At 42.4% G+C, this 24430-nt stretch overlaps 1 protein-coding gene across 1 annotated transcript in view; it reads right to left on the minus strand.

The window, feature by feature from the left end:
• LOC117417601 (monoacylglycerol lipase ABHD6) overlaps positions 1-24430 on the minus strand; it is a 54414-nt gene continuing 29984 nt past the window's right edge. Inside the window, 6 exon segments of the mRNA XM_034029724.3 lie at positions 1-803; positions 1142-1242; positions 13096-13150; positions 13584-13685; positions 13688-13740; positions 14586-14718. Coding sequence (XP_033885615.2) covers positions 630-803; positions 1142-1242; positions 13096-13150; positions 13584-13685; positions 13688-13740; positions 14586-14718 — 618 coding nt within the window. The 3' untranslated portion in view covers positions 1-629.

The following is a 24430-nucleotide window of genomic DNA, read 5'->3' on the forward strand; positions in this document are numbered from 1 at the left end:
TTTGACCAATGTGGCTTGCTTAGTTTACAAAGATCAGCAGGTGACAGGCTTTGAAATACAGAAAAACAAAACACTAAAACCTGTCTAATCAAAGCAGCAACATAGTTACTACTGTGCAGTTGTGGGTTTACTGGTCATGTTAAGCAATATGAAAGCTTCTGGCTTACTCTTGTGTTTATCATTTAGGGTATCACTCGTAGCCCTGAGAATGTCACAGCCCTCTTTTTATTAGTCTCCTGATCTGCCAAGTGGTAAATGGAAGACAGGGTATTATTATTATTATTATTATTATTATTATTATTATTATTATTATTATTATTATAATAGAGATGTGTCCATTGTAATGCGTTTCCAGTTGAAGGGGAGTTTGGGTCTGCGGGGCAGTGCAGCCCAGCAGTTTGCCTTACTCCCCTTCTATTAACAGATTTACAAGTCCTGTCAGTTCCACTTGGTCCCCTTTTGTCTACACTCCACAGTTACACTGTACACATGGCAGCTGAGGCTTAGTGAAATCCTGCACTACTTTCCTCAGGGACTGTGGAACTGTGTAACCAGAGAAATGCATCCGAGACAGTTCATACAAAATGTTTACAGGCAGGCTGACAAGAGGGGTGGAGTTGCAGCTCTGCTCAGGAGATCTTCTTGCTGCTGCTGTCCTGCTGCGCGATGAGGAATTCCAGGATGAGCTTGGCGGTTTTCCGGGGCCGCTCCATCACCACGGAGTGACCGCAGTTCTCCAGCAGATCAACGCGGCAACCGCGAACGCCGCTGGCTAGAACCGTCGCCCCGGAGACATCAACCACCTGCAGCAGAAACAACGTGCATGAATCCTACCCCAGCACAGCTCACCCTGCCCCAGCACAGCTCACCACACCACACCCCAGCACAGCTCACCCTGCCCCAGCACAGCTCACCACACCACACCACACCCCAGCACAGCTCACCCTGCCCCAGCACAGCTCACCACACCACACCCCAGCACAGCTCACCACACCACACCCCAGCACAGCTCACTCTGCCCCAGCACAGCTCACCACACCACACCCCAGCACAGCTCACCCTGCCCCAGCACAGCTCACCCTGCCCCAGCACAGCTCACCACACCACACCCCAGCACAGCTCACCCTGCCTTCAGTTTTACCTGATCCTGTTTCCCCCAGATCACCTGCAGTGGGACGGTAATCAAGTGCATATTCTCCTGCAGGGAGTGTCTCGACTTCTCACCCACAATCTCTAAAAATACTGCCAACAAAAAAATAAACACATTAAACAAATCTAAGAAATATGTCACAGAATTTCATGTACACATATCACTGAGCAAAAGCAAGAACAGCTCTTAGTACTGGTAAGGGGAGCTCCCTATGGCGTCTAATGTCTAATGAATAAGCCTGAAATGTTAAGACAACCTTGGGAAAAAGACTGTGACTGCCAATTGTACTAAAACCATCATGAATGAAGATCATTTCTTCAGAGATGACTGGGAATATATTTTACTGAGGTTTAATTATTCCAAAAACAAAATGACACAAACACCTCACACAATGACAGATCACAAGTCAGCACCTCACACAACGACAGGTCACACTTCAGCACCTCACACAATGACAGATCACACGTCAGCACCTCACACAACGACAGATCACACGTCAGCACCTCACACAACGACAGGTCACACGTCAGCACCTCACACAATGACAGATCACACGTCAGCACCTCACACAATGACAGGTCACACGTCAGCACCTCACACGTCAGCACCTCACACAACGACAGGTCACACGTCAGCACCTCACACAATGACAGATCACACGTCAGCACCTCACACGTCAGCACCTCACACAATGACAGGTCACACTTCAGCACCTCACAAAAAGACAAGTCTCACGTCAGCACCTCACACAATGACAGGTCACACGTCAGCACCTCACACAATGACAGGTCACACGTCAGCACCTCACACAACGACAGGTCACACATCAGCACCTCACACAATGACAGATCACATGTCAGCACCTCACACAATGACAGATCACAAGTCAGCACCTCACACAATGATAGGTCACACGTCAGCACCTCACACAATGACAGATCACAAGTCAGCACCTCACACAATGACAGGTCACACGTCAGCACCTCACACAATGACAGGTCACACGTCAGCACCTCACACGTCAGCACCTCACACAACGACAGGTCACACGTCAGCACCTCACACGTCAGCACCTCACACAATGACAGGTCACACGTCAGCACCTCACACGTCAGCACCTCACACGTCAGCACCTCACACAATGACAGATCACACGTCAGCACCTCACACAATGACAGATCACACGTCAGCACCTCACACAATGACAGATCACAAGTCAGCACCTCACACGTCAGCACCTCACACAATGACAGGTCACACGTCAGCACCTCACACGTCAGCACCTCACACGTCAGCACCTCACACAATGACAGATCACACGTCAGCACCTCACACAATGACAGATCACACGTCAGCACCTCACACAATGACAGATCACAAGTCAGCACCTCACACAATGACAGGTCACACGTCAGCACCTCACACAACGACAAGTCACACGTCAGCACCTCACACGTCAGCACCTCACACAACGACAGGTCACACGTCAGCACCTCACACAATGACAGATCACACGTCAGCACCTCACACAATGACAGATCACAAGTCAGCACCTCACACAATGACAGATCACATGTCAGCACCTCACACAATGACAGATCACACGTCAGCACCTCACACAATGACAGGTCACACGTCAGCACCTCACACAATGACAGGTCACACGTCAGCACCTCACACAATGACAGGTCACACGTCAGCACCTCACACAATGACAGATCACATGTCAGCACCTCACACAATGACAGATCACACGTCAGCACCTCACACGTCAGCACCTCACACAACGACAGGTCACACATCAGCACCTCACACAATGACAGATCACACGTCAGCACCTCACACAATGACAGATCACAAGTCAGCACCTCACACAATGACAGGTCACACGTCAGCACCTCACACAATGACAGGTCACACGTCAGCACCTCACACGTCAGCACCTCACACAATGACAAGTCACACGTCAGCACCTCACACAATGACAGGTCACACGTCAGCACCTCACACAATGACAGGTCACACGTCAGCACCTCACACAATGACAGATCACACGTCAGCACCTCACACGTCAGCACCTCACACAACGACAGGTCACACGTCAGCACCTCACACAATGACAGGTCACACGTCAGCACCTCACACGTCAGCACCTCACACAATGACAGGTCACACGTCAGCACATCACACAATGACAGATCACACGTCAGCACCTCACACAATGACAGATCACACGTCAGCACCTCACACAATGACAGATCACACGTCAGCACCTCACACGTCAGCACCTCACACAACGACAGGTCAGACGTCAGCACCTCACACAATGACAGATTACACTTCAGCACCTCACACAATGACAGATCACACGTCAGCACCTCACACAATGACAGATCACACGTCAGCACCTCACACGTCAGCACCTCACACAACGACAGGTCACACGTCAGCACCTCACACAACGACAGGTCACACGTCAGCACCTCACACAATGACAGATCACACGTCAGCACCTCACACAATGACAGATCACACGTCAGCACCTCACACAATGACAGATCACACTTCAGCACCTCACACAATGACAGATCACTGTCACAAAGACGGCCGGAGTGGGTGGCGTCAGACCAGATGCAGGAAGTAAACAGACAGAGATGTGGTTTGGTGAAGCTGGGCGCGTGATCGCGCTCAGGATTTAATCAACAGAACAGAAAATAAAAGGTTTGAAACACAAAAACACTGGACACGGCACTTGCGCCAAAATAAAGAGACAAACAAAACGTACTACACAGACAAAACACGGTGAGTGAAAACACTTAACTATTATTATTCTTCTTATTATTATTACCTCCGTCTCCAATCCCGTTCTCCACTCACCGAACACCCAACCCCGACTGCAAGAAATGTGCGTCTATATATACTATTGTGCTGGGATTCAATTACTAATTAATTATTCACTTGAATCCCAGCACGTGAATTAATTCTGTGCAACCCCGTACTCACATATTACACTTAACCAGCACGTGAAGTGATTTGTGCTCTCCTCGTGCCTAAATACAAATCTACACTTTTTAAATACACGTGAAACACAGACCCGTTTATATCCCGTGTACCAATCTATACACCAACATTAACACACGCAACACACAACACATAACACACAAATACACACAGGGGCGGGGCGCATTGCCACAATCACACGTCAGCACCTCACACAATGACAGGTTGTTGGAAAACATGGATCGAGAATTGATTAGCAGTTTGCTACGCATGTGGACTGGCAGAGCTATACTGGTGTTCTTTTCTGAAAAGAAACTAATATTGCAGATAGCAGACTGTTTGGTTCAAATTGCATGTACTGCTAACAATTGATAAGAGACCTTGTTTCTACAAGCTTCTTGTCCAACATTGACTGCAAGCTAACAAGATAACAGTGCTATGGACCAGGAGGGGCTAGGCTCTAAGACTTTTGGGAATACAAAGCATAAAGGAGCTAAAAGGCTCCCAGGGACTGCCGTTGGACCCAAAGGTTCACAGGGAGAGTAAGAGATAATACCACTAGGACTTAAAGGGTCTAAGGCAGAACGGAGAGAAGATGACAAAAACCAGATGTATGGACCTTTTTGGGGCACCAGGGGTTTGAGGAATGCACTGAGTTCAGAGGTCGTCACACTGGACTACACACACACACACACACACACACACACACACACACTCACACACACTCACACTAAATGAAATATATGTTAACAGGATAATGAGTTGTACCTTTTCTATTGGTTAAGTGTCAGAGAAAGAGGAGGAGAGAGACACCTATGCAGAAGGGTATTTAATGTCATGCAACAATTGTAAGAACGAGTATTCTGTGTCCTGTACCTGGGACCAGACTCCCTGCATATTTCAATAAACCTAACAACTGACTGAAGAAAAGGACTCTGTGCAGTTTCTTGAATCTACTTACTCACCATCCTCTTTTTTAAGTTACATCATTTGGCGAGCCACCTGTGGACTGTTTCCTGAAACTTTTTTTTTCAAAAAACCGGGGAGGTTTGTTACCTGACTGCAGAGAAACCCATTTGCTCAGCCTGAATCCCGTGCACAGGACCAGGACAAAGCGAATGGACAGAGACTGCTTCTAACTTCTGACCAGACGGTGTGGAGAATCTTTGAATCAGGACTTCAGCTCGAACATATAACCACATATATTGGTGAGTAGTTGCTGGTTTATTGTTTTATATGCAGTGTTTAGAATGAAGTGAGAATCAAGGGTAGAGTATGAAAGAGGACTTTTGACTTCTTGATAATTCATGTACATTGAGGACACAATTAGTTAAGTCTAACATAGGCCGCTGAACTAAAATATTTAGTTAAGTCTAACATAGGCCGCTGAACTAAAATATTTAGTTAAGTCTAACATAGGCCGCTGAACTAGAATATTTAGTTAAGTCTAGAATTGACCGCTGAACTAAAATATTTAGTTAAATCTAGAATTGACCGCTGAACTAAAATATTTAGTTAAGTCTAGAATTGACCGCTGAACTAAAATATTTAGTTAAGTCTAGAATTGACTGCTGAACTAAAAGTGTATTGACTGTTAGGACCCTTTGGATTCCTAAAAAAGTCGGAGTAAATCGTGTAGTGTTATGACGTGCCAGTAGAGTCTATTGGACTAGTTACACGGACTTGTATAGCTCAACAGGTACGGGCATACTCGGATTTATGTTTTATGTTTGTTTTTGAGAGGGTTTGGTACACCTGTTTTGTCTTTGTTTTTACTGTTTGGTTTATAAGTCACGATAAGGGGGCCATAGGATAAGCCTCTTATTTAACTGTCCACATTAGGTGGTACAGATAAGGAACAATCAGACAATAAGTTCCAGTTAAGCCCAAATAGCACATACAAAAGTGTAAATTAAATGTGCAATAAACCAAAATAAAAGTTTATGCTTCGTTAAGCATAGCTTTAAAAAACTGAATATTGGTAAAAACAAGACAAAACTAAAAAGTGTTGTTGTTTTTTTGTTAGTTTTGTGTTTTGTTGGGAGTCTGATCAACTCCAAATATGTTAGAAGCTGACCCTCAATGTCATCAAATGGATGGCTGGAGAATATGGAACATAGACTATGTGTTAAAACATGGCAAAAAGGGAAGCTATGTACAGAACAGTAATGTACATGTTCATGTGAAAGGTCAGGAGTGTGTGTCTCGTAAGAAGAAAAAGACAAAGGAAATTCAAAACTGGTAGCCCACAAAAAAACAAAACAAAAAAAACTGTAAAATTAAAAGGTCACATTAAAATGTAATTAAGAAGTTGCTTATTAATGATTGTTTGAGTAATTCTGATTTTGCTTAAGCGTGGAGATAAAGTAACATCTTAGAAAAACTATGTGCTAAGAACCAGGATGAATACTTATTGTCTTGCCTCGATCATAAGAGGGTTTGATAAGGGAAAGAGACCCATGTTAACTGATGAGTTATTTGTATTGTGTTAGTGTTTGAATGCAAAGGAATGGCCAACCTTTGAACTAAAACAATAACACAAATATACAAAGCAACAATTAATAGTTTGTTCAGGATTATATTGGTAAACAAGAGGAACATTTTGTCTTTCTGATAGAGGGTTTACTTGAAAAGAAAGTGGTGGTATTGTTTTGGTACGCAGGGTCTGTGTCTCCCTGGTCACGGATTCAGGGAGGAATTAAAAAAAACTTGCGTGACCATATTTGGGCAGAGAGAGAAAAGACTGTTGAGAATGAGAATAGATCACTGTTAGACAGACTAAAAAATAAAAAGAAGAGAACAAATGTTTGTGGAGATCAATAAATCTGAAACAAATTAAATTATCGACCTGGAAATATTTTATTAAATATTTTCATGAATGAATGTTAAGTGTTTGTTTGAGAGTGAATTTTATGTTTAAGACACGGGTGAATTTTATGAATCACCTATGAATACATATTTGAAACCAAGATCACATGAGTGGTAGAGTTTGTATTATTGGTGTAGCTAAAAAAGTGCAGAGTTAAAACGATGTTTTATTTTTAAGGGGTCTGTTTATTAATGATTGCTTAGTTCATGTTGAATTAAACAGGGAGATTGCATTCTCTTTGAATGGAAAACACGTAGTTTAATAAAGCACTGATGTTATCAGTATTAACTGGGTTTATTCTGATGTTGCTAAAGCACACTACCATACACGAGTAGAAGGAAAAAAAAAAAGTTGAATTGTTAGAGAGCATAAAATACAATTCAAATGGGGAAAAAGAGGTCACAATCGATATCAGAGTGATCTACAGGGATTTCAGCTTCTGCTAAGGCATCAGAATGCAGTGATGCAGGAGACAAAAGCAGTGTCACTCAGAGCTACGTGAGTGATGTGAAATGGGATGTTTGCACACATGTTTACGATGTGTTTTGTTTATGGTGGTTACAATTAGTATTTTACGGAGCTTCTTGCAGGAGAGGTGATGATAATTAGATTAATGTGATAACTGAAACATGAATAAATCGCGAGTGACATGAGATTATTGAATGTGCAGTATAGGACTGCAGGGTTGATGGATTGTGATACTGGTATGATAGACAGTCTGTTAGTTAATGTTTGTGTGTTTGTCTGTGAATATAGGGTATGAATACTCTTTTGTGGAAGTTCAGCACAGGAGGCTGAGCTAATGGAAATATTGTGATGCAAAATAAAGTCAACTTCTCACTGTCTAATACAGAACAGACAGTCGCAGTAGCAAAAGTAATTATGCACTCACAGTAATACAAATGCACTTGGTAGGATTGACCATGGGGAAACGCCCGTGTAAATTAATCAAATAAAGAATATATTCGCTGGCTTAAGCATGAAGCAACCTGCGCCCTGGTTGGCGAAGTACAGTGATTCCATGTCCTCTGCCACCCAAAGAGCTCTGGGTTGGTAGAGCTTCTAAAAAGGAAGCATCATAAACAGGTGCTCATGAAGGTCAGGTTTATGTGCACACACATTTTCTTTTTCTCACTGGACTATTTCTATAATAGATCCTGATTTATTTTGATCTGCTAAAAGGATGCTGTTATTAATTGCAGCAAGAATAGGCAGTACTTTTATTTCTGTATGCGTTATTGAGAAACATTAACGTTTGAATACATTTCTTTGTAAACTTTCTTTTCAACTGTTACAGGACTGTTCTCAACTAGGTAATATCATACAGTATGTGGACGACATACTGTTGCAACGGGAACTGCGGAGAAGCACTATCTGTTGCTGGAGGAGCACGCTGCTCTCAAATTAAATCTAAAGAAAGCTGCATTAATGAAATCATCTGTTTGTTTCTTAGGAGTACAGGTGGAAACTGGAGGACACACACCTGACCCAGGAAATAAAAAGCTGATTAAAAATCTGCCCCTTAGATCTTTTTGGGCATATTTGGATTCTGTCAGGACTTCATGGAAGGATACAGCGAACTAGCTGTCACCCTCTATGAACACCTGAATTGAGGCATTAAAACAGGCACTGATTCCAACCCCACACAGGGTCTCCATTCAAATTTAAAAAGTTAAAAAAAAAAAAAAAGCGGGGGGGTTGGAAGGCTGATTGGGGAGGTTCATATGAGATAATGGACAAACTGGGAGAAACCAATTTGAAATTGGCAATACAAAAATGAGGGAGTGAAAACTGGCTTGAAAACTAGTTTCACTGATAAGCAAGCCTGCTGGAGAATGGAAATTCCTAAGGGTACTGATGCAGTTAGTTTGGAGTAGTAATTGTGAGCAATGAAGCAGATAGAGATTTGTAGTTACTTTCAGAGTACAGACACAGGTCTAAGGCTTTTCTCTTCTCCTACAGGTTCATGCTGGAACTGATATTTTATATTATGTTCACAATATGGGGTGGACATAGGCTTTGAGAAAAATACAAGATAGAATTAACAGACATTGGCGATTCTTAGAATTCCAATAACATTATCAATGCAGATGAAGAGACTATTCAAGAATTAACCTTTTTGAAATTAAATCAGATATTAATCAAAAGAATAAATACTGCACTTGTTCTCCACAGGTTCCGAGATAATACTGATGGCGTTTATGTGGAATGGAAGCACAATGCTGTTCATCGGAACTGAGAGGACCATTTCAGAAGAGTTTGTGCAGAAGGTTCCAGTACACTTGTGGGACAATTTGGATATGCAAACAGGAACTGTACATATTAACCTGCATAACTTTACAATGCTTGTCCATGATATGTAGTAATTAAGCTCTACCATATATCTGGAACAAGAGTGTAAGTTGCTGAGAAACGGTCATGAGGAAGTATCTGAAACCACAGAGACATTCTTACATATGGGGAACCATTCCAGTCTGCATATCAAAAGAAGAAATTATGATGACGTTAAAGTGACATTTTTGGGGATGTAATGGGGACTGTTAATTTCAGTTAACATACCTGATAATGAAACTACGTATTATAAACTTGGGGTATAGATGTATGATTGGTGAAAAGATTTGTCTTAGTTTAAAGATACTAAAGGTAATATGTCAGCGATCCTGGAGTGCAGAGATGGGAAGGTCTCATGTAATTTATTACTAATCACATTCAGTAAAATAACAAAAACTGCAAAGGTTGTACCATTGACCTCTAGAGGCACTGGGAGTATGGAGTTTGTGTTGTTCATGACACTTAAGAGTGGCATTGTTAAGACATTGTATCTGCCATCCATGGTAGGGAGGTAAAATGGTTGGTGTCTTGCAATGGATTATTTGGAGTGTTGTTAGGAACATAATACTATATTAATATGTACTTGTAAGGTAATGGGACATCCTATGTTGAATGGAAATACCAATTGAAAACAGCTGTTCTACTGAAAAATATGGTTACCTATATTAGACATTAATTTTGGAAATCATGTGAACTTTGAATGATATGCTGTAGTGTTGAATATGTCTAAAATGAGGCACTATTTTAGTACTTGTTCAATGCATAGTGATCATTTTTGAAGTTATAGTTTTAGGTTTTAATCAGTTTTAAGTGTATCATAAGATTGAGATGGTCTAGAATATTGGATTCTAGAAAGATGTAATTTAACATACGGGTTAAAAATAATGATGCACCTAAATGTGTTAGAGCAACATGAGTGTGGTTCTGATCAAGAGGATGGGGATCCACAGCTGGAACATAGAGTTTATTCTGAGAGTACTGTAGTTTCGGATAGAAGATGTGATTATGAGCTTACAGAGTTAAACCAACACTGCACTGCGTAGCTAAAGAGCAGGACGGGTGGGTGAAATTGGGAGGCCTAGATTGCTGTAAGGAATTGAGTACGTCAGTAATTTGCACTTGTTCCATGCGGGGTGATCCAATTTCTTGAAACAGGGCAGTAAACCGTACTATCGAGTTAAAATCACTACGAAGGTATGTCCCTTTTGCACCCCCTACCTCGGGAAGGTATCATTCTCGGACCAGAACGAGAAACTGTTTTGGATATGTATATATATATATATATATATATATATATATATATATATATATATATAAATATATATATACCTGAACCTGAAGTAGAGGAGTTCCAAATTACCGCTTGGTGGGATGACACATATCTAGATTCATATTCGGTCATTTTTTCTCAAATGCACAAATTGGTTAAAATAGCCCTACAAAGAGCGGAACAGAAGCTGCTCAAAGCTAAGGTCGAAGTTGATTTGGCACAATTAAAAGCCACCGTATTGAAACGATATGGATGGTCAGGGCAGGCCTTAGGGCACACTTTTGGGGATTATGTTGTTTTAATAATACTGTTAATAGTAATAGTATTGATTTTGTGGAATAGCATTCAGTGTTTTCGGTGGAAAAAACAACATCGACAGTTAGAAAGGACCATTGGCAGATGGGAAACTGTAAACTTACTGGGAGCCACCATGAATAAGAAATAACACCTGTGTACAGTGATAAACTGTATTTACTGTATGTTTACTGTATGTTTATTTTTCATTTTTTGTATTATTTTTACGTATGTTTGTTTGTTTTTTTTTGTTTGTTTTTGCTCATGACATACTTACATGGAGAAACAGCAAAGGCAAGGTAGATACCTACACATAATGGAGAGACTTAGAATGAGAGGAACATACTTCACTATAATATATTATACAAACACGGTACTTGATGTGACTACTCAGAACCAGCGAAGAGGACATCTGAGGGCTCGGGATCACGTCAGCAACTTGGTTGTAGCGGGTCACCCCCCTCCATCTTATATTTTAAAAGTAGGGTATGTTGGAAAACATGGATCGAGAATTGATTAGCAGTTTGCTACGCATGTGGACTGGCAGAGCTATACTGGTGTTCTTTTCTGAAAAGAAACTAATATTGCAGATAGCAGACTGTTTGGTTCAAATTGCATGTACTGCTAACAATTGATAAGAGACCTTGTTTCTACAAGCTTCTTGTCCAACATTGACTGCAAGCTAACAAGATAACAGTGCTATGGACCAGGAGGGGCTAGGCTCTAAGACTTTTGGGAATACAAAGCATAAAGGAGCTAAAAGGCTCCCAGGGACTGCCGTTGGACCCAAAGGTTCACAGGGAGAGTAAGAGATAATACCACTAGGACTTAAAGGGTCTAAGGCAGAACGGAGAGAAGATGACAAAAACCAGATGTATGGACCTTTTTGGGGCACCAGGGGTTTGAGGAATGCACTGAGTTCAGAGGTCGTCACACTGGACTACACACACACACACACACACACACACACACACACACACACTCACACTAAATGAAATATATGTTAACAGGATAATGAGTTGTACCTTTTCTATTGGTTAAGTGTCAGAGAAAGAGGAGGAGAGAGACACCTATGCAGAAGGGTATTTAATGTCATGCAACAATTGTAAGAACGAGTATTCTGTGTCCTGTACCTGGGACCAGACTCCCTGCATATTTCAATAAACCTAACAACTGACTGAAGAAAAGGACTCTGTGCAGTTTCTTGAATCTACTTACTCACCATCCTCTTTTTTAAGTTACATCACAGGTCACACGTCAGCACCTCACACAATGACAGGTCACACGTCAGCACCTCACACAATGACAGATCACACGTCAGCACCTCACACAATGACAGATCACACGTCAGCATCTCACACAATGACAGATCACACGTCAGCACCTCACACAATGACAGATCACACGTCAGCACCTCACACAATGACAGATCACACGTCAGCACCTCACACAATGACAGATCACACGTCAGCACCTCACACAATGACAGATCACACGTCAGCACCTCACACAATGACAGATCACACGTCAGCACCTCACACAATGACAGATCACACGTCAGCACCTCACACAGTTACATTAAAAAACTACACTGTATTTATAATGGAGATTGCAATTTGCCTGCAATTTTTTCCCATAGGGGTAAATACAGCCCCCTGTCTGTGTACAATCTCTGATTCTATCTACATGAGAAAATAACAGGAGCGCTTCTCTGACAGGTAATAACAGGAGTGCTTCTCTGACAGGTAATAACAGGAGCGCTTCTATGACAGATAACACGAGCCAGCTTCTCTGACAGGTAATAACACGAGCTCTTCTCTGACAGGTAATAATAGGAGCGCTTCTCTGACAGGTAATAACAGGAGCGCTTCTCTGACAGGTAATAACAGGAGCCAGCTTCTCTGACAGGTAATAACAGGAGTGCTTCTCTGACAGGTAATAACAGGAGTTCTTCTCTGACAGGTAATAACCGCCAGAAACCTGAACACTGTTCCCTGTACGGAGTCCATCGGACCAGACCTGACTGATTCTGCCATCTACTGTGGGCCGAGGGAAGGTCATTGGACACCATCGATCCAAGTTGAATACAAACAGAATTTACTTACTTATAAAGTACTTGAACCATTTCAACCCCTTTAGGCTTTGGAGTTCTACTTCAAAACAGGACTCAGAAATACATACCTTCACGATAGAAATCATTGTGTGGTATTCGAACATCTACCAGTCCCTGCAGAATCTAGAAGAATAAAGAAACAAACACAAGTCAGAAAGCATCAACCTGTGCCATTTCTCTGGGCCTCGTGCATTTATTACCAGGACTCCTGTACTGCACAGTGCATCATTCTTTACATTTATTACCAGGACTCCTGTACTGCACAGTGCATCATTCTTTACATTTATTACCAGGACTCCTGTACTGCACAGTGCATCATTCTTTACATTTATTACCAGGACTCCTGTACTGCACAGTGCATCATTCTTTACATTTATTACCAGGACTCCTGTACTGCACAGTGCATCATTCTTTACATTTATTACCAGGACTGTGCTGCACAGTGCATCATTCTTTACATTTATTGGGTTTCTGGTTTTAGTATTTAACTGCTAAACACCCTGAAATGAGCCCTGTGTTTATCCTACACACACTTAAAGAAAGCAGACTATTGTACCTGCTGTGGAACTTTGAACCTCACGTAGGAGCAGAGCTTCAGCATGTCCTCCATCTCCTCGGGGGTGGAGGGGATGAGAGGATCCCCGACATGTTCTGCATTGCCTGGAGTTCGTGCAGCTGCTTCACAAACTTGCTTTCATTGGGGATCTGCAGACCTGAGCACAGACACCCGCTTTATACTGAGGTTTCATTGGGGATCTGCAGACCTGAGCACAGATACCCGCTTTATACTGAGGTTTCACTGGGGATCTGCAGACCTGAGCACAGACACCCGCTTTATACTGAGGTTTCATTGGGGATCATTTAACCATCCTTTTCATGGTTGTGATCAGCCTGTCCGGTTTAACCATCCTTTTCTTGGTTGTGATCAGCTTGTCAGCCTTGTATTCTTATTATTGGTGCAGAAGGGTTGGATATGAAACAGACCACACCTGGATTCACTTCGGATCTTTACTGAAGGGGAGTTTAATTAAAAAACAAAAACTGAAACATTAGGATGTGCTTTCATAGATCCCACTTAGCACTGATCCGGCACTGCCTGACCTGAAGTAACAGTAGGTAGTCCAAGATTAGTGCTAATCAGGGTCTGTGAAAACTTAGGCAGAAGTTAAGATTAGGAAATCAAGACACTACTATAACCAAAACTAGCAGGTACTCTTTAAAATACATCAATGGTGCAATAGCCATAACTGTTCCTCAATATACTGTAAGGCAATATTTTATAATTGGCCAGTGGTTATTAGTGCAGTTTAACTGTAGTCAATATACAAACATCTTGAGGTTCAGGACTAAACTGTAGGGGAGTCAGTTTGTGCAAATTCTGATGAAAAATTCTCCAGCCCTTAATGATTTAATTAAGAAATGTATTTTTGTTTGACGAATTAAACTTTGTCGTTACTGTGGGGACCTAGGAAGTTCAAAGCTTTTGTGACCTCACACTGCTGCAAGCTCGCCACTGAGCGCTGCACGCTTGGTATAAAGCAATGTCCATCCCACTGACCTGCAGGACAGATGAGCGAGGCGCTGCAGAGGTCGGAGGGGTAGCGGGCAGCGTACACTCCAGCCACGTTCCCTCCCATCGAAGTGCCCACCAGGTGAAAGGGCTTCTTATTGAGACGGATACACTCGACAAACTGCAACACAAGAGAGATGCTGAGGAGCTGGAATCAAACTAAACACAAGAGAGACGCTGAGGAGCTGGAATCAAACTAAACACAAGAGAAACACTGAGGAGCTGGAATCAAACTAAACACAAGAGAAACACTGATGAGCTGGAATCAAATTAAACACAAGAGAAACACTGAGGAGCTGGAATCACCAAAATAAACACAAGAGAGACGCTGAGGAGCTGGAATCAAACTAAACACAAGAGAAACACAGAGGAGCTGTAATCAAACTAAACACAAGAGAAACCCTGAGGCGCTGGAATCAAACTAAACACAAGAGAAACCCTGCAGAGCTGGAACCACTAAACTAAACACAAGAGAAACACTGAGGAGCTGGAATCATACTAAACACAAGAGAAACACTGAGGAGCTGGAATCAAACTAAACACAAGAGAAACACTGAGGAGCTGGAATCAAACTAAACACAAGAGAAACACTGAGGAGCTGGAATCAAACTAAACACAAGAGAAACACTGATGAGCTGGAATCAAACTAAACACAAGAGAAGCACTGATGAGCTGGAACCACCAAACTAAACACAAGAGAAACCCTGAGAAGCTGGAATCACCAAACTAAAACACAAGATAAACACTGAGGAGCTGGAATCATACTAAACACAAGAGAAACACTGAGGAGCTGGAATCAAACTAAACACAAGAGAAACACTGAGGAGCTGGAATCAAATTAAACACAAGAGAAACACTGATGAGCTGGAATCAAACTAAACACGAGAAACACTGAGGAGCTGGAATCAAACTAAACACAAGAGAAACACTGAGGAGCTGGAATCAAACTAAACACAAGTGAAACACTGAGGAGCTGGAATCAAACTAAACACAAGAGAAGCACTGATGAGCTGGAACCACCAAACTAAACACAAGAGAAACCCTGAGAAGCTGGAATCACCAAACTAAAACACAAGATAAACACTGAGGAGCTGGAATCATACTAAACACAAGAGAAACACTGAGGAGCTGGAATCAAACTAAACACAAGAGAAACACTGAGGAGCTGGAATCAAACTAAACACAAGAGAAACACTGAGGAGCTGGAATCATACTAAACACAAGAGAAACACTGAGGAGCTGGAATCAAACTAAACACAAGAGAAACACTGAGGAACTGGAATCAAACTAAACACAAGAGAAACACTGAGGAGCTGGAATCAAACTAAACACAAGAGAAACACTGAGGAGCTGGAATCAAATTACAGACAAGAGAAACACTGAGGAGCTGGAACCACCAAACTTGTGATTTGATGTGATAGGTATTACAGAAACTTCGTTGTCTGAGAGTGATGGAGACAAATATTAGTGGGTACACACTGTATAGGAAAGACAGGCAGAACAGAAGAGGCGGAGGGGTTGCGCTATACGTAAGAAATAGTCTTGAAGCCCAGGTGTTAAATCAGGACAAAGAAAACAATGCAGAATCAATATGGGTCAGAATAATGGACAAAAATTCAAAGGGCATAATAATAGGAGCATGCTATAGACCGCCAAATTCAGACGGCGAGAAAAATAATCTGTTATACAATGGCATTCGAAATGCGTGTAGAAAAGGAGAAGCCATACTAATGGGGGATTTCAACTTCCCCCGTATAAAATGGGAGAACCCGTTGGGGAGCATGACAGACGAAATTGAAATGGTGGAAATGACAAATGACTGCTTCCTAACGCAATTTGTCAAGGCACCGACTAGGAGGGGAGGCATGCCTTGATTTAATCTTTTCAAAAAACAAAGACAGAATAACTAAAACAGAGGTCAGAGAGCCATTGGCAAACTCAGACCACAACATGGTCTCATTTGAAATATTTTTTAAAACCCCAAAAGTAATGACTAAAGCTAAGATTTACAATTTTAGAAAAGCAAACTATGAAGGTATGAAACAGAGACTAACAGAAGTAGATTGGAGTAAAATAGAGAAAACATCCACAGAAAAAGGATGGCTGTTTTTTAAAAATGTAGTACAGAGGCGCAAAACAATTACATCCCAAAAGTAAACCAAATGTTAGCCTTTAGGCGTAATTCGGGGGATGCCATAGAGGGCTCTCTCCCGCTTTGCGCTCCTTTTTTCTTCTTATCCTATTTCCTTTTCTTTAGCCTGTCTTACCTTCCCTCCGTGGCATCCTGCCCGGTAGCGTCCGCCGATCTCTTCCGGGTGGAAGCTGATCCCAGTTCAGCCTCATTTAGTATTTCCAGCCAATCACACAATGCAGCGCTCGCCTCGTCAATTATTAGGGCATGGCAAGCGTTGCTCCACGTATGTTATTGGCTGCCCCTCCTGTCTATCTCGCTCTCTTTTTCTACTTTAACCCAGCACTATTTCCGCTTCCTTGTCTATGTTTGTTTTTTGTTGTTCGTTTCTTTCACTGCAAGCCGTTTCTCTGCTCTGCGCTCGCAAGATAGTATCAGCTATTTTCCTACCTGCTCAGTCTGCGCCGTTCAAAGCGCAGTGCCATTCTCAACTTGGTCTGCGTTTTCATCAGACTGTTCCAACGTCACCGCTGTACTGCAACTCTTTCACACCGGAGCCTCACAGACCATGGTTACCACGGCAACGCCTCAGCGAGTGACTACTGGGAGTGGTAAGTTGCTATGGCGACCAGGCAGCTTTAACAGGCAATGCGAGCCTGTGCCTCACTACTGCAATCTTCTGGCTCCTGCTGCTGCGCTTTTGCAACATGAGAGCTTCAACTCGCCGAATTGTGACATCTAAATACTGCAGGCTCCTCTTCTAGACCTACGTTAACTTACCTATATCATCACTAACTGTTCTAAAGCAAATGCTTAATACATAGACAAGGATTGTAATCGCAATAACCAAATATACAGTGCCTTGCGAAAGTATTCGGCCCCCTTGAACTTTGCGACCTTTTGCCACATTTCAGGCTTCAAACATAAAGATATGAAACTGTAATTTTTTGTGAAGAATCAACAACAAGTGGGACACAATCATGAAGTGGAACGAAATTTATTGGATATTTCAAACTTTTTTAACAAATAAAAAACTGAAAAATTGGGCGTGCAAAATTATTCAGCCCCCTTAAGTTAATACTTTGTAGCGCCACCTTTTGCTGCGATTACAGCTGTAAGTCGCTTGGGGTATGTCTCTATCAGTTTTGCACATCGAGAGACTGAAATTTTTGCCCATTCCTCCTTGCAAAACAGCTCGAGCTCAGTGAGGTTGGATGGAGAGCATTTGTGAACAGCAGTTTTCAGTTCTTTCCACAGATTCTCGATTGGATTCAGGTCTGGACTTTGACTTGGCCATTCTAACACCTGGATATGTTTATTTGTGAACCATTCCATTGTAGATTTTGCTTTATGTTTTGGATCATTGTCTTGTTGGAAGACAAATCTCCGTCCCAGTCTCAGGTCTTTTGCAGACTCCATCAGGTTTTCTTCCAGAATGGTCCTGTATTTGGCTCCATCCATCTCCCCATCAATTTTAACCATCTTCCCTGTCCCTGCTGAAGAAAAGCAGGCCCAAACCATGATGCTGCCACCACCATGTTTGACAGTGGGGATGGTGTGTTCAGGGTGATGAGCTGTGTTGCTTTTACGCCAAACATAACGTTTTGCATTGTTGCCAAAAAGTTCGATTTTGGTTTCATCTGACCAGAGCACCTTCTTCCACATGTTTGGTGTGTCTCCCAGGTGGCTTGTGGCAAACTGTAAACGACACTTTTTATGGATATCTTTAAGAAATGGCTTTCTTCTTGCCACTCTTCCATAAAGGCCAGATTTGTGCAGTATACGACTGATTGTTGTCCTATGGACAGAGTCTCCCACCTCAGCTGTAGATCTCTGCAGTTCATCCAGAGTGATCATGGGCCTCTTGGCTGCATCTCTGATCAGTCTTCTCCTTGTATGAGCTGAAAGTTTAGAGGGACGGCCAGGTCTTGGTAGATTTGCAGTGGTCTGATACTCCTTCCATTTCAATATTATCGCTTGCACAGTGCTCCTTGGGATGTTTAAAGCTTGGGAAATCTTTTTGTATCCAAATCCGGCTTTAAACTTCTCCACAACAGTATCTCGGACCTGCCTGGTGTGTTCCTTGTTCTTCATGATGCTCTCTGCGCTTTAAACTGACCTCTGAGACTATCACAGTGCAGGTGCATTTATACGGAGACTTGATTACACACAGGTGGATTCTATTTATCATCATTAGTCATTTAGGTCAACATTGGATCATTCAGAGATCCTCACTGAACTTCTGGAGAGAGTTTGCTGCACTGAAAGTAAAGGGGCTGAATAATTTTGCACGCCCAATTTTTCAGTTTTTTATTTGTTAAAAAAGTTTGAAATATCCAATAAATTTCGTTCCACTTCATGATTGTGTCCCACTTGTTGTTGATTCTTCACAAAAAATTACAGTTTCATATCTTTATGTTTGAAGCCTGAAATGTGGCAAAAGGTCGCAAAGTTCAAGGGGGCCGAATACTTTCGCAAGGCACTGTATGCTACCTGCTTCACTGAAGCCAATAGTTTCAATTCCAATCAAAACCTCTAGATGGCAGCATAACACCACAAGCTCTACATAATTTAAGATGATTTGCTATCGCTGCGAATCTCGCACACTCCAAACTTTCTATCAATTCCTGCAGTTTGTTGTCTTTCTGAGGGATTCTCAGTACCCTCCTGCCTCAACCTCTTTTTCTACATATATTAACTTGAATTTTTCAAATCCAAACCCCTCCCCTTGAGGACCTTGTCATGAAGCCATGCTTATCAGCTTTCTGAGATGTTAAGAATCTACCGTCACATTAATTTACAGCTTCCCTGCATCAGGCCATTCCTGCAACCACCTTGTTCCCGGATTTGCACTTCCTCATTTGCCCCCAACTTCATCAAGGCACTTAATATAACTTTCAAAGTCCATTTCAGAAATAACTTCCTCCTATTCATCAGGACTTCAAAACAGACAGTTACATCAAGATCCAGAAGTTCTGCAACCTGGTCCCAGGAGCAGACCCCAACCCTCGTCTCGTACTACCTTTCAGCAAAACAATATTCAACTGAATAACTCTCTCTCCGGCCTCCTTCAATCAGGACTTGGATTCATGGGGAACGCTCTCGCCCCATCTACCCGTTCCTCCTACTCGACTGCCTAGTCTTCATTTACTCACTTTTTTGCGAGTAAAAAATAAATAAATAATAATAAAAAAAAAACTGATCTCTCATACCTCTTTCAACCTACAGCACCTCCTCGCCTTCATCACTCACCTCAGGCTGTCTCTACGTTTAGCCCCCTCCTCTATTTAGATGCTACCTAGCGGGCATTCAGTATCAATTTCGCCTCCAATCTTTCTCCTCTCGTCCGTTCTAGAGATGGCGGATCTCTAGAGAGAACGCTCAGAGGTATGGAGAAAAGCCTGCTCCCCTCCTCTCCATCAAGTTAATCAATCTCTACTGACCTTCTCCTTTGTCTCATCACTGCTCTCCCGCAAGGATGCTTCAACCTATTCAACGACATCGTCATGGAAACCCTGTGCCTGACAGCTGCCTTTGGATTTCTCCGCTGTGCAGAATTCTCAACTCCATCAACTTCCAGCTTCCCAGCTCTAGGCCTCAAGTGCTCAGATCTCTCTCAAATCCCCGGAAACCACTTTATCCTCCACATCAGATCTTCAAAATCGGTCCAATTAAGCCAAGGATTCAGTATCTTCCGTCAGATCCCCTCTTCATCGACAGCTCCAGATCTATACTTACGAGACACTGGTTCTCATCCCGTTTATGCACCCTCTTGTCACGGATCAGACGTTCTTCTAACTATTTTTCCCCCCATTCATTCTGGATCGGAGCAGCTGCCTCCGCGGACAGGGCAGGAATCAACACTTGATTAAGTCTATGGGGCGCTTTATATTAGATCATCCTCTGCAGACATCGCCACAGCTCACCAAGCACTCGTTAGCTTGCCCGGAGTGGGGGGCGCCCTCTCCGCCAGGGGTTTCCTCCCTGCAGGGGGTTTCCTCCCTGCAGGGGGGTTTTTCCTCTCCACAGTGCGGACGGCTTATAGGCATAGGTTGTCTACTAACATCTCTTGTATTTTCTCTTTTCTTCTAGCTTTTGTTTATGTGTGCGGCTCTGTAATCTCTTTTCTATCCCACGGTGTGGTTCTTGCGGGGAGCCGGGGGTCCTCTTTTGAGGTGGAAGTGAGTCTCACTCCCCCGGCTGTCCGGGTCGGCCTCTCGTCTCAACCACTGCCGCCCGACTGTTCCTCGCTGGCCTGAGGGGACCCCCGGCCACACCCTATTCTTCTGCTGCTTAACCTTGCTGTCCCATCTCCTCTATTTCAGGTCCAGGAGCATTTCAGCCCCCTCATGCAGTAGGCCGTGCCTCCACCTGCCGAGCGGGCCCCGACCGAGGGGGGGGGGGGTTTCTCTGTTTTCGTCTCTCCTAATCGGACCCGAGACACTTTTTCCTAAGCTCTCCACGCCGCCCAGCTGCCAGCTTAGCTGCCTGAGGATGCTGCCCTGAGTTATTATTATTATTATTTATTTCTTAGCAGACGCCCTTATCCAGGGCGACTTACAATTGTTACAAGATATCACATTATACATTATTTCACATTATACAGATATCACATTATTTTACATACAATTACCCATTTATATAGTTGGGTTTTTTTACTGGAGCAATCTAGGTAAAGTACCTTGCTCAAGGGTACAACAGCAGTGTCCCTCACTGGGGATTGAACCCACAACCCTCCGGTCAAGAGTCCAGAGCCCTAACCACTACTCCACACTGCTGCCCTGAGTTGCGAAGGATCTGTCCTTTTGTCCTGTTCGTCCCCTTCCTGTATCTTGCTCCACTAAACGCCCAGCAGCCAGAGGATGCTGCCTGACCCGTCGGGAGCGAGAGTCAATTTGTTGTATGTTATATGTCTAAACTTTGCTCTCTCTCTCACTTTTACGTCACCCAGCAGTCAGAGGATGCTGTCTGACCCGGCGGAAAGTGTTTATATCTAATCCTTTGCTCTTCTCATGTCTCCCTCTCTACGTCGCCCAGCAGCCAGAGGATGCTGCCTGACCCGACGAGAAGGGAAAACTCTTCGTCCCCCCTATCTCGTCCTGCTATCAGTATCTAACCTCAATGTTACTAAGCACCATTCCCAAACTCCAGCCCTCAATCTCGCCATCCCTCAAACTCGTCTCACTCTTAAACTCAAATATCTCACCCCTCTCAAGCCTCCTAAGCAACCAGAGAAATCCTCTCATCTTGTCTCATTCTTAATATCTCACTCCCAATTTCGACTCCTCTCAAGCCCTCGTAGGCAACCAGTGAATCTAAATCTAAAACAAAATGGCCAAAATGGTTTAATAGATCAATTTTAAAAAATATTCAGCGAAAAAAGGCACTTTACAGAGCGTTTAAAAGGGACCAAAAACAAAGTACACAGAAAGAGTACTTGGAACTGCAAACACAAGTCAAAAAGGAAGTTAGAAAGGCCAAGAGAGAGATAGAAATCAATATTGCTAAGGGGGCTAAAACCAATTCCAAAATGTTTTTCCAATATTATAACAGCAAGAGAACATTCAAAGAGGAGGTTAAATGTCTAAGAGACACAAATGGCAAAATCATAGATGAAGAAAAAAAAATAGCAAATATATTAAATGATTACTTTTCACAGGTTTTTACAAAGGAGGACACGGACAACATGCCCCACATGTCGACCTGTTCCTATCCAATTTTAAATAACTTTAGCATAACAGAGGCAGAAGTGTTAAAGGGACTAGGAGCTCTTAAAATAAACAAATCCCCTGGGCCGGATGAGATCCTCCCAATAGTACTCAAAGAAATGAAAGAAGTTACTTACAAACCGCTAACCAAGATCATGCAACAGTCTCTTGACACAGGGGTTGTACCGACAGACTGGAAAATTGCAAACGTAATACCGATCCACAAAAAGGGAGACAAAACCGAACCAGGTAACTACAGACCAATAAGTCTGACTTCTATTATATGTAAACTTATGGAAACTATAATAATATCTAAAATGGAAAATTACCTATATGGTAAAAATATCCTGGGTGACAGTCAGCATGGTTTTAGGAAAGGGAGATTGTGTCTAACTAACCTGCTTGACTTGAGGATGCAACATTGACAATGGATAATTGCAAAGCATACAACATGGTTTATTTAGAGTCCTGCATAAAAGATTAATTCTCAAACTGAACGCAGTAGGGATTCAAGGAAATGCATGCACATGGATTAGGGAGTGGTTAACATGTAGAAAACAGAAAGTACTGATTAGAGGAGAAACCTCAAACTGGAGCGAGGTAACCAGTGGAGTACCACAGGGATCAGTATTAGGTCCTCTGCTATTCCTAATCTACATTAATGATTTAGATTCTGGTATAGTAAGCAAACTTGTTAAATTTGCAGACGACACAAAAATAGGAGGAGTGGCAAACACTGTTGCAGCAGCAAAGGTCATTCAAAATGATCTAGACAGCAATCAGAACTGGGCAGACACATGGCAAATGAAATTTAATAGAGAAAAGTGTAATCATGTGCATCATAAATATCATATGGGAGATAGTGAAATTGAAGAAGGGAACTATGAAAAAGACCTAAGAGTTTATATTGACTCAGAAATGTCTTCATCTAGACAATGTGGGGAAGCTATAAAAAAAGGCCAGCAAGATGCTCGGATATATTGTGAGAAGTGTTGAATTTAAATCAAGGGAAGTAATGTTAAAACTTTACAATGCATTTGTAAAACCTCACCTAGAATATTGTGTTCAGTTCTGGTACCTCGTTACAAAAAGGATATTGCTGCTCTAGAAAGAGTGCAAAGAAGAGCAACCAGAATTATCCCGGGTTTAAAAGGCATGTCGTATGCAGACAGGCTAAAATAATTGAATCTATTCAGTCTTGAACAAAGAAGACTATGCGACGATCTGATTCAAACATTCAAAATCCTAAAAGGTAAAGACAATGTTGACCCAGGGGACTTTTTTGACCTGAAAAAAGAAACAAGGACCAGGGGTCACAAATGGAGATTAGATAAAGGGGCATTCAGAACAGAACATAGGAGGCACTTTTTTACACAGAGAATTGTGAGGGTCTGGAACCAACTCCCTAGTAATGTTTTTGAAGCTGACACCCTGGGATCCTTCAAGAAGCTGCTTGATGAGATTCTGGGATCAATAAGCTACTAACAACCAAATGAGCAAGATGGGCTGAATGGCCTCCTCTCGTTTGTAAACTTTCTTATGTTCTTATGTTCTAAACTAAACACAAGAGAAACACTGAGGAGCTGGAATCAAACTAAACACAAGAGAAACACTGAGGAGCTGGAATCAAACTAAACACAAGAGAAACACTGAGGAGCTGGAATCAAACTAAACACAAGCGAAACACTGAGGAGCTGGAATCAAATTAAACACAAGAGATACACTGATGAGCTGGAATCAAATTAAACACAAGAGAAACACTGATGAGCTGGAATCAAACTAAACACAAGAGAAACACTGATGAGCTGGAATCACCAAAATAAACACAAGAGTAACACATTACTTCAATTTGCTATGCAAATGGAATCCTTGCCATATACCATTTGAGACAAATATACCATTTGAGAAATATAGCCAAACATAGACCAATTATTTCTGTATCTGATGCCGAGTGACTAATGCATGCCTTTGTTTCATCTAGAATTGATTACTGT

The sequence above is a fragment of the Acipenser ruthenus genome, chromosome 25 (assembly GCF_902713425.1).
Source record: "Acipenser ruthenus chromosome 25, fAciRut3.2 maternal haplotype, whole genome shotgun sequence".
Classification (NCBI taxonomy): domain Eukaryota; kingdom Metazoa; phylum Chordata; class Actinopteri; order Acipenseriformes; family Acipenseridae; genus Acipenser; species Acipenser ruthenus.